General features: G+C 37.7%; 1 protein-coding gene across 2 annotated transcripts; it reads right to left on the bottom strand.

Annotated features, from left to right (window-relative positions):
* Nucleotides 1-3,131: 3,131 nt before the first annotated feature.
* On the bottom strand, nt 3,132-9,849 carry LOC144658520 (actin-binding protein WASF3-like). Of its 2 annotated transcripts, XR_013571736.1 has the most exons (4): nt 9,422-9,849; nt 6,340-6,599; nt 3,373-5,012; nt 3,132-3,339 (listed from the first exon to the last, which is right to left on the bottom strand). XR_013571736.1 is itself a non-coding variant. In XM_078518947.1 (3 exons), the coding sequence occupies exons 1-3, from the start codon at nt 9,687-9,689 to the stop codon at nt 4,179-4,181; spliced, it is 1,362 nt and encodes a 453-aa protein (XP_078375073.1). In that variant the 5' UTR covers nt 9,690-9,849; the 3' UTR covers nt 3,132-4,178. The 2 variants fall into 2 exon arrangements, 1 of the variants encoding a protein (XP_078375073.1); XM_078518947.1 differs by having other exon boundaries at nt 3,132-5,012.
* Nucleotides 9,850-10,959: the final 1,110 nt, after the last annotated feature.

The raw sequence follows: 10,959 nt of genomic DNA, 5'->3' as shown, positions 1-10,959 counted from the left end.
CACAGTTGACCACAGCATTTTGCTTGCCAAATTAGAGATGTATGGTATCTCTGGAACAGCACATCAATGGTTTCATTCATATCTTTCTAATCGCAAGCAAAAATGCTACTTAAATGGCTGTCTATCAGAGTTCTCAGGTATCCCTTGTGGTGTTCCTCAAGGATCTATCCTCGGCCCTCTGTTGTTTTTATTATATATCAATGATTTACCCAATTGCAATTTCTCAGCCCCAAGAATGTTTGAGATGACACTAATTTAACCATTTTTGGTAAAAATTATTTTGAATTACAGAATGGTACAAATCATGATTTGGAAAATATTAGACAGTGGCTCTTAGCAAACAAACTGAGTTTAAACACCACTAAAACAGAATTTTTAATTATTGGCTCTAATAACAATCTTGCCAACCTTGGCTATTCTCCTGAGATCAGGTTAGGTGATACAAGTATAAAACGTGTCTACTCTGCTAAATCTCTTGGTGTTTATATTGATGATCGTTTATCATGGTCCACTCATATTAACCACGTGGCAAAAAAGGTCTCATCTGCAATCGGGGGCTCGAGACAAATAAGGCAATTCGTTAATGATGATACTCTTATAACTATTTATAATTCCCTTATCCAGCCATCTTTTGACTATTGTGATTTGGTATGGGATAATTTATCTAAAGGTCTAGCAACCAGATTACAAAAATTACAGAATAGGACTGGTAGGGTTATTTTAAGGGCTACCTATGATGTAAGCTCAAAGGATGTTTTAAAGGAACTTGAGTGGTCTGATCTAAAAACCCGAAGAGCTAAGCGTAAGGCCACTCAAATGTTTAAAATTTCTACTGGTGAAGCCCCATCCTATTTAACTGACAGATTTTGCAAAGTCGAGGCAAGAAATCCTTACAATATTAGGAACAGTGAATTAAATATTAATTTACCATTACCGAAAACTGATTTTTTGAAAAAGAGTTTTCTTTATGCTGGTCCTAAATTGTGGAATTCCTTGCCTAATTCAATTAAGTCAGCTAAATCTCTTGCAGCCTTTAAAAGAGGACTGGAAGATATTGACTTTGATATGTAACTATCTTCTTATTGATAGCTTGTCCCACTCTAATATTTATGTGTTATTAAACTCTATTTAAATTTTTAAATCTTACTCGGCTTTCATGAAAACCAATGTAATTGATGGAATTCCGAGGTTAAATAAAGTATCACTCACACACCCATGTGATTGTACTCTCAAGTTCTCATATTAATTTTGATTGGATAATAACATTGGAAACTTAATGAGCACTTCAATAAAATTTACCAAACACAGCATGTTCCCCAACTGAATAAAACAAACCAATTTTCTTTTCTATACTACTCCGCTTAGTTCATTTTTACAAAGCATGTGAAGTAACAAACATTATGGAGTACAAAAATAGTTGTTTTTACAGGACATATTTGCAATTATGGTACATGAAAATGTTGATTATAACATCCATTTGTTTAAACTATTTCCCAATATACATTTTGTTCTCTTATAATTATTATTATTTTTTAATTTCTAGTTGTTGTAATAATTAAGTGTTAGTTCAGCACAATATCTTCTCTTAATTACAGTAATGAGGGTGCAGACTCTTTGTATTTCGAAACCAATGGCAAAGACAAATTCTTAACGGTTACAATGTTGCATCTTGCAGCTGTGATCCAACAGTTGCAAGATGTACCATTCCTAACTTAACTAAAGATTGCAAAAAAAACTGTTTAACATGACTGAAAATTCACTTGCTGTTCCTTTTGAACCATTTTTCAAAATGATTAAAACTTGACCAAACACACGTTGGGAAGGAGGGCATAAGTGTTGTCTCATGGAGATCTCCTCTGGCAGTGCCCCTTCCCACAGACATCAAGCTTTTCGCCCCTCGTGACTTACAAGGCATTACTGTGGCCACAAAGGTGCAGAGAGAATATTATTTACCTAATAATCTCTCTTGATTTTCACAAGGAACAAATCTTAAGGCAGAATTTATGCAACAGTGACTACTAGCAATTTTGTACCTTCAATTCACTTTTTTCTTCAGCAGTTTCAAATAGGCAGGTCAAAAGAATGGATCATTTGATTAGAAATTGTCAACATCTCAACTCTGACATCAATATCTTTTCTTAGTATTTCACTGAAAACCTGCCGTCAAAATTAATCTCATAATAACTTATAGTTGTATCTAAAGATCTTTATTGCGGTTTTCAGTGAAATGCAAACTCTGGAATTCAATATCCAACGATTGCGTTTTTCACTGCCGTCAATCATAATTATGCGACAGCCAACGAACCATGAAAAACAGAAGCAAGCAAAAGGGATTGAAATCTACCAATTACGACTGACAGACTTGACTTTTTGACCCAAATGAAGTGAACTTCTGTTTCCCGAGAGGTCCGCTAAGATGATTGATGGCAGCAAAAAGTGTAAACCGTTGGTTGAGAATAGAATTTCAGAGCTCTTATTTCACTGAAAACCGCAATAATGCTTCAAACTTGTGGAAATGCTTCATTCTTGAGTCGTGGAGGAACAGTCTGAAAGTGATTGACTGGCAATTGAAAAAAGGCACAGCATCAACCCTCCAAGTTTATTTTTTTCCTTAGTGGCCATTTGGCCACCAACTACTCAAGTTTTGGTCGCCAGTGAAAAATTTTAGTCACCAAATTAAGCTGATGCTTTCAATCCTTCCTCTCAATTTAAGTCGCCAGGCTGGCGACCTTGGTTCAAATTTAGTCGCCAGCTCCAAAATTTTAGTCGCCATGGCGACTAAATGGTCTTAACTTGGAGGGTTGAGCATACTGTTTTCCATTGCTTACCCGGTAAGTCAAAACCCTTCCTACTGGTTCAATTTCCTTCCTCTGTTTTGCACGAGTTGAAAACATTTGTAACATCATGCCAAATTTCTTTGGGTCATTTCTTCAATTACTTCTGTGATCTGTGTGCATGATTATTTATATATAATGGTATGAGTATATACAGCCTAAAAATAATAATCAAACAGAGCAAAATAAATGTTCCAAGAAACAGCGAAAATACTCAGCAAAAGATTGTACAACAGTACTGTAAACTTTCAGTTAACAGTTGGAAAATGGGTTTCATTGCATCTTTGAACACAGAAATAAATTGTTAACAAAGAAAACTATTTTTTATTCTTTGATTTGCACTTGTATCTAAAGCATGTCACTGGGTCTCAGGATGCACATGTACATTGGAGTTGGGTAGCAGCTCGCAAAGTTTTACATGAATCTTTCAAAGGCTCGCTACCCTTCAAGAGATCAACAGAACAAACAACAGGAACAATGCCCCCAGCCATCAAAACAATAGCAACTGCTAGTGGAATTACAAGCTTTTAAGAGGTACATTGTAATTATGTCTTACATTTTGAAATCATAAAATTTTAGGAGTGTCTTTTCAGAAGCAAACATTTAGTCACCAAATTATCAACAAAACCTACTTGTAAGCTACTGCATCGACCAACAATATATATATTTTTCAACTGCAGTCAAACCTTCCAAAGCTGACCATGCTGCATATGCTTACACATAATGAGGCCTTCCAAAGGGGGGTAGCCGTGTCACAATGTCGCATGTTTCTAAGAACGGATGACTTAGAGGGTTGCTATGGTGTTGATGTCGCATTTCAGTGTCTTTATGATGTTGCCTGTCGCTGTTAAAATGTTTCTGTGTTACCAGTATTCAGGGTCATGTCGCTTGTTGCTTTTACCCCTTGGAAGGCCTCCATAATGGTAGCTAAGCGGAGTCCAACTGCATACATAATTTCTTTACAATACATTCATGAAGATTTCTTTATAACGACACATTCAGACTACAGTATTAAACTTTTTTGCCCCCATGCATAATCTCCATGACTATTATTACTAACCGTTTTTCTGAATTTTGTAACAAATTGTCACTGAAAAAGTATGGTGTACTTAAATTTGTACATTGCTTTGGATGTATGCTGTTTATAAAAAAAGTTATACAAAATCCATGAAACCATGAAATGATTGTGGTGCTAGATAATATTATTTCATATTTCATGCATCTGTACAAAATTATTGCTGGGTATACAGTCATAAGAACCCACAGTTTATAAATTGATCCTTGCAGACTTCCCACATGTTCATTCTAGAAGTAGTCAGAAGTATGAAATCGGTACAAAACATTTTACTCATCTTCCCCGTCTGACCATTCAGAGCCAGTTTCACTTTCATCTTCACTAGACGAGTACTCCACTGCAATACGACGAGCCAAGATTGTTGCCACATCCATGAAACCATTGTTATCACTGCGTTGTTCATTCTTGGCTTCTTGGGTTTGCACCTTTCTAAGCTCCATGCCCCTTCTGATGGCTGACAACAAGTCACTTCTACCATCAACTTGCTCCTTAGGGGGAAGGGGTGTGTCACCACTTTGAACACTAATGCTTGACTCCGAGGTTGTCAGCGATGTTGATGATGGTGACACTGTTGGCTGTGATCCAACAGAAGATTCTGACGGGGCCTGTTTTAGAGGTGGACCCCCAAGACCAGGTAAGGGAGGTGGGGGTGGAGGGGGAGGTGGAGCAGGACCCCCTGGCACTGGTGGTGGTGGCGGGACCATCCCAGCAGGTGATGTCATGGCCTCGTGAGATCGAGGAGGAGAACCCACTTTTCCTAGTGAAGGGACCGGAGGGGGCGGTGGTGCAACATTTGGCTTATTAACATTATGGCCAGTGTACCGCCTTGACTGCCTCCGCATCGCTGGGGAACCTGACTTTCCTTTTTCAACATCAGGACTTATAACATGGTTGGGAGGTTCACCATCAGGGATGCCACCATTTGGTTGTTTAGAGTAATCACTGTGACGTCTCTCGGCATTGTAACTTTCTTCTGTAACAGCAGTAGGTGAAGGGACAGTGCCAGGTGTTCTAAATTCCTCGCCTTGTGCACAGTAAACTCTCTTCTTCACAGCCTTGACTGGTCTCTTCTCTTTTGTACCAACCCTCTCTCTTCCACCTCGCTAAAAGCAAACACAGTATTTTTAACAATGTGCAACCATCATCTTCAGCCACAGTCAACTTCTGCCTGTGTGACATGTAGGGTCTTAACCCTATTCAAGGGTAAAAAAATCACTTAAAATTGTGTGAACAGGTCACTTTTATCTCTTTTCTGTAGCATGGAGGTAGTTTAGTTTGATTAGACCATATCTTTTTTTGTTTAGCTGGACATTTATGCACTGTAATTTCATCTCATCAATTTAAAGGAACCCTACCTAAGAATCAATTTATATAATATTATATAATATTAGTATTTTTATATTTTATATTTGTATATTAATTTTTATTAGTGTCCCCAATTAGCCATTTAGCTAAACACCCTGACACTTAAATAAAGTTTATGTATGTAAGCAGGGATCACGATACCAAAATGGATAAAAGCAATACCTTTTTAAGGAAAGAGACTCTCAAAAGGCATACCGTATTTTTTCGATTAAACGCCGGGCCCCGAATAAACGCCGGGTCTCCAAGGTGGAGTGGTAAATAAGCCCTTTAGGTATTTAATCGAGGTGTAACATGCTTCAGGTATAATGGCAAGATGCATTCATGCCACAAATAATGATTAAAAGCCCTTTATTAATACAAATTTTGCTCGAATAAACTGCACCATTCAAATAAACACCGGATCCACGAAGCAAGTTTAAAATAAACGCCGGGGGCGTTTAATTGAGAAATACGGTATACCCTGTCCCACAGCACATACCTATAAGCCCATATATGGTAGTAACCCCCCCCCCCCCCCCTCTCTCTCCCAGGAGATATACAGGATTCAAAAAAGTATGTCCAGGCACTTGGGACATATACAGTAGATTTTCTGTTGGGCAAATAACATTTCATTCTCTCAATAGAAAAGATTGCAGGCTAGATGCCTGCTAACTAAGTTATGATTTAACAAAAAAAATTAAACTCAAACACATAACTGCCCCAGATAAGTTGCCTGTCCAATAGGTAAGTTGTAATAAAAAATTAAATTATTTGAGTTTTTTAAGTGAGTTTTGTAAGAACTGATATGTTGTGTCATGCATTGTGCATGGTCCTTATGTGTCCTTGTGTGTCCCCACTCAAAAGTGTACATCATGGACAATATTTATCATTATGAAATTCAAATGAATAGGGAGTACCTGTCAGGTTATGCTTGCCTCAAAACTCAATAACTTCAATTTTACTACCGACAGTGACGTGAAGTTTAAATAAACAGCGACATGGCATATTTTTAAATTAAGACAAGTGACACAGGAGCCCCCCTGGCAGGGCCTCAATCAGGTTAAAGCAAACAAATTAATTTCTTACCCTTCTTTTCTTCTTCTTCTCTGTTTCTTTTCTCATTTCCTCGCACCACAACTCAAAGAAGTACGTAGGATCAGTGTAAAACTTGAGAGCATCTTTATTGTCATCTCTGTAAGGGTTCATATCCTGAAGTCTTGGAGGCTTCTCACAAGCACTGTATCTGTCCTTCATTGCAGAGGGAAGAGTGCTACTGGCCAAAACCTGCTGATCTGTGACAATGGTGCACTTGAAGGCTTTCCGCAAGTTTATATCTTGTAAAGAAACTGAAAATTGAAAGAAATGTTAGACTGACCCCACATTTGTAGTTCACGAACAGTTAATACAGGCTGTGAACAGCTCCAGTAAAGCCCTGCATGGAAGACAAAGAAGGGCGTATTTCCCCCCTATCTTGTCTGGAGGGAGGCAATTGAAATCACAACATAAACTGAATATAGAATTTAATCATCTAAAGACTGATGTAGTGACTTGTGATATTTAAATGGGTCCTTTGCAGCTTATGGTCACAAGATACAAAATCCGCCATGCTGGAGGGCAAGCTATGCTCTGGGACATAACAAAACAAAACATGACTAATTGAAGTCACTTTGTTCTGGATGTACCATGGGGTAGTTTGCCCTCCAGGCTGTGTTATTTTGTACCATATAACCACTGCAAAGTGTCCATCAAAGCCCTGAATTTTCCCAATGAGGACATTAGGAATGTGCAGATCAATGCAACATAAAAATAGTTTATAGAATGGAAAAACCAAGAGAAACAGAGTTATGTGGAGAGACGTTGTATAGCTGACATTTCTGAATTTTACAGTACAGACCAAGTACTTGTCTACATCTACAGTGTAACCCCGATATAACAATATGCCAAGGGAGCAGTAAAATGATATTGTTATATCGAGGAATCGACCGAAAAAATAAAAATTATATCGAAATTCTTGATATAATGATATGGCCGCAAAATAACCGAAAATATTGTCATATCGAGGTAAACCTAACACATACTTTTCATTGGATAAAGAGACTTAGAATATAGTATCATTTTTGTATACAGTCGGCTCTCTTTTAACAGACACCTTTATCAAACGGACACCTCCATAAGACGGACACCTGGCGTTGGTCCCATCCCTTTGTTTTTCAGTTATTTTACTGTAACTAAACTCCCTCTAAGACGGACACCTCTCTAAGAAGGACAGTTGGAACTGGTCCCGAAAGTGTCTATTTTAGAGAGAGTTGACTGTATCATCATATAAAGCTGTTGTCAGCAACAATAAAGATTACTAATAATTACCATTACGTTATTGTATTAAATTCAATGTTTTGCTTAAATTGTGACTGTAAACTGATAATATCATTATATCGGGGAAGATTTTATGTTCGGTCCACTAAATTCTCATCGTTATGTTGGGAATATTGTTATCGAAGATCATTATATCGGGGTTCTGTCAAATACATTTTACTGTAACTTTAGCTGGACATAAAATATTCAGATGTCATTGTATCGGGAATATTGTTATATCAAGGATCGTTATATCAGGTTTCCACTGTACTGTCTTTTAGTATTGTTTGTTAGTTTTGAGATCTATATTTGAGGTATTCCTGAAGGAAAGGCGATCATTTTAGAATTTGCAATAGTGTTTAATTAATAGACCAATATTATTAATTAGAATTGTTTCCAGGACTTTCAGCACCTGCCAGTGCTCCAGCAGGTATTCTTTTGTTAATCGCCAGCTTAAAATTCATGCAGTTCCCTATAATGGGGAGATGATTTCAGCTTCTCATATTACCCTCAGACGGGTTTCAGGGCAGCAACCTACTGTGAATCAGATTAGAAAGCCCTGTGTTTCTAGTGATATCCAGAATAATTAAGGGCTTGGAAAGCGCAATCTAACTTCAATATTCTGAAAATCACAAACACCATATTAACATTTTCATATCACTATCAGCATTGCAAATCGTTAAATTCTAACTTTCACTTTCTTGCCGTGCTGAATCAGCAGATGTTTTTAGGGTACTATTGTACAATTCTGTCTGAGACAGAAGTTTGAAAATTAAATCAAGATCTAAGGACCAGGGGAAATTTTAAGCTGCTTATTTTTAAAGTCTTGATCAAGTTCAAATGACCCATAAACTTTAAAAAAAACTTGACTTTAAAATCTGTGTGTTTCTAACATTTACATGAGCAACTCTGTACCAGGATGTACAATTATACATTACGAGAAAGGACAGGACCATACAAGACAGGGCTTTTTTTATGTAAGACAACAAGTTTTGTTGTTACTTCTTCTGCAAAATGCTCTTAGAAAGCCTGAGTCAGTTTACTAAAATAACAGCAACAAGAATATCTGATAACAAAGTTTCTTGTAAGTAAAGCATTATCACTGGCCTAGCAAACTCGCAAGCTCATAGAAACAGACATACCACCATTTTAATATCACTGTATCATTGCTATATTTAGCCACGAGCAACAAACACTTCTTTCAATGAAAACTTCCAAATTAGGGGTCACAAAGTTTGTTCCGTGTTAATATTTTATAGGTTTCTCGATAATTAAACAAACTCCTGCAACATGTAGGTGACAATTTAAAATGTGAGAAAAGTTACAATCTTAATTAGAACAACAGCTCGCACTTTTTGATACAATCAACCCATTTTACAAACTGTTTTCATGCAAAGCAATCACTGCGTCGAAAGCAGCAGGTATAACGAGCTTAAGCTTAATTGTTATAATTGGTTATCAAAAACAAAATTGTTTTCTAATTTTAAAAGGAAACTAAAACTAAAAACCATGACGAATTTTTGAGCAAAATTGGGGTAGAAATCACAGCTGGGAATTTCTGATATTCTAGACACGATCTATCTTTCGTGAAAGCGACATGAAAGTAATTATTCATTGAAACCCAACAATATAAATATAAAGTTGTGTACAGAGGGGACATCAAATAAGCTTAATGATATCAAAACAGCACTATAAATTTTGCATACTACATAGCAAGAGCAGATATTTTTATCTTGACTAACCGAGACAAGAATTTGATAAATTTATCTCAGGAATGCGTTGTATATTATTTTACTACATAGCCTTGGTCACTTACTTTCTTCGACATTTGAGTCCAGTTGTGTCACCTTCATGGACAAATTCTGAATTCTTTCGTGAAGAGAGTTCGTTCTTTGGAAGATATTGTTTGTTTCGGCGCATAATTCTCCGAATAAATCTTCTGCGTGTTTGGAAATGCTGCTCAGCTGACGCATTATCCCACATAACGTGTTTACGGACACGGCTTCTAACTCGCTCTTCAGCCCGTCTTCTAACTTCCCACGACTCAACTCGATCGGATCAACCGATCTCTTTATCAGCGGCATGGTTGATTACCAAATCAACCAACACCGTGAGATAAAAGCCAAGATCCCAGTCTTTTTTCACCTCCACCGGATGGTGGCAAGGTCCAACTGGAATTATCAAATTCACAAATACTACAGATCCACTTATTCCACCCTCGCTCAAACACCCAACATGGCGACTTCCTCCTGCCCAGAACTCTTTGCGAGTGACTTGGGGCTGTCGGGTAATCGTCGGAAGGCCGTCGGAAGGCGACCATTTTGTACGGAAGAACCCGACAATTTTTAAAGGCAGATTCCGGAGTATTTGAATTATTATTTTTTTCCTAGAGTTAATTTCTTCTGAGAATAAGCAAAAGCTTTAACGTAACGATGTAAATGAAGCCTGAAGCACTGATTTTACTGATGCAATTTTTTGTGAAGGGAATCACAGTCGCAAAATGTAGGTCTGCATAGCGTGCGGATACTCATTTTCATCTCCGTTGGTGGTGACTCCAGTCTAAGCGATGTAGCAATTCCGGATTACGTTAGAAAAACATTAAATCAAAGCTTACGAAATAAACTACAATAACACACAATAATATTTTAGTAATTTTCTACGTTTTCTGTGACTCCCTTTTAAAAAAAAACTTGCTTTGAACTTAAAAGCTCAAAGCAAGTTTTGTGTTTCGGAATTTTTTGATATTCGATTCAGAAAAAAAAGATACAACTTAAAAATAAAACAGTGTCAAAAAACGATGCCTAAGGTATGATGAAATAATGAAATCCCCACACAACTGTTGTCAACTCATCGTATCTCCAAGTTTGAGGAAAATCGTAGAAAAAGCTCGTCTTCTATTCGAAGACCAGCCTTGTTGTGTGAATTGAACTCGCGGACTCGTTTTCGCGACTTCGCCATTCACGCGTGTATTCCTAAACGTGAGCTTGTTCGCACTTCTATTTCCAAATTTACTTAAATTTTTCAGAGTCAAATCGTCATCTAACTCGGATCTCATAATTTGCAAAAAAAAACTTTTTCTTAATTTGAGAAAAACTGAGCTTCAAGCTTGCATTTCTCCCGACTCCTCGACTTCTCTTCTCCGCTTTGTAGCCCCGGTGTCCTAGCCGATTTTGACCCCTCTGGATTTGGACCCCCCGGTCCAAATCTCTGCCGTATGGACCCCCCGGTCCAAATCCACTAGCCGATATGGACCCCCGGAGTCCATTTGGCTTGCATTTGGACCCCCCTTCGGGAATTTGGACCCCCCCCCCCCCCATCAGAGTGACTACTTTACTTTCGTACTCCTGCAGTCGT

The sequence above is a fragment of the Oculina patagonica genome, chromosome 6, assembly GCF_052425735.1.
Source record: "Oculina patagonica isolate OP01 chromosome 6, crgOcupat, whole genome shotgun sequence".
Classification (NCBI taxonomy): domain Eukaryota; kingdom Metazoa; phylum Cnidaria; class Anthozoa; order Scleractinia; family Oculinidae; genus Oculina; species Oculina patagonica.
The sequence above is the reverse complement of the archived record's forward strand: the minus strand, read 5'-3'. Positions and strand labels throughout refer to the sequence as shown.

Coding starts and splice junctions, on each gene's coding strand:
- LOC144658520 (XM_078518947.1), bottom strand. CDS start 9,689: ATGCCGCTGATAAAGAGATCGGTTGATCCGATCGAGTTGAGTCGTGGG. Junction 6,600..9,421: donor GGACTCAAATGTCGAAGAAA/GTAAGTGACCAA, acceptor TTCAATTTTCAG/TTTCTTTACAAGATATAAAC. Junction 5,013..6,339: donor AGAAGAAGAAGAAAAGAAGG/GTAAGAAATTAA, acceptor GTTTGCTTTTAG/CGAGGTGGAAGAGAGAGGGT.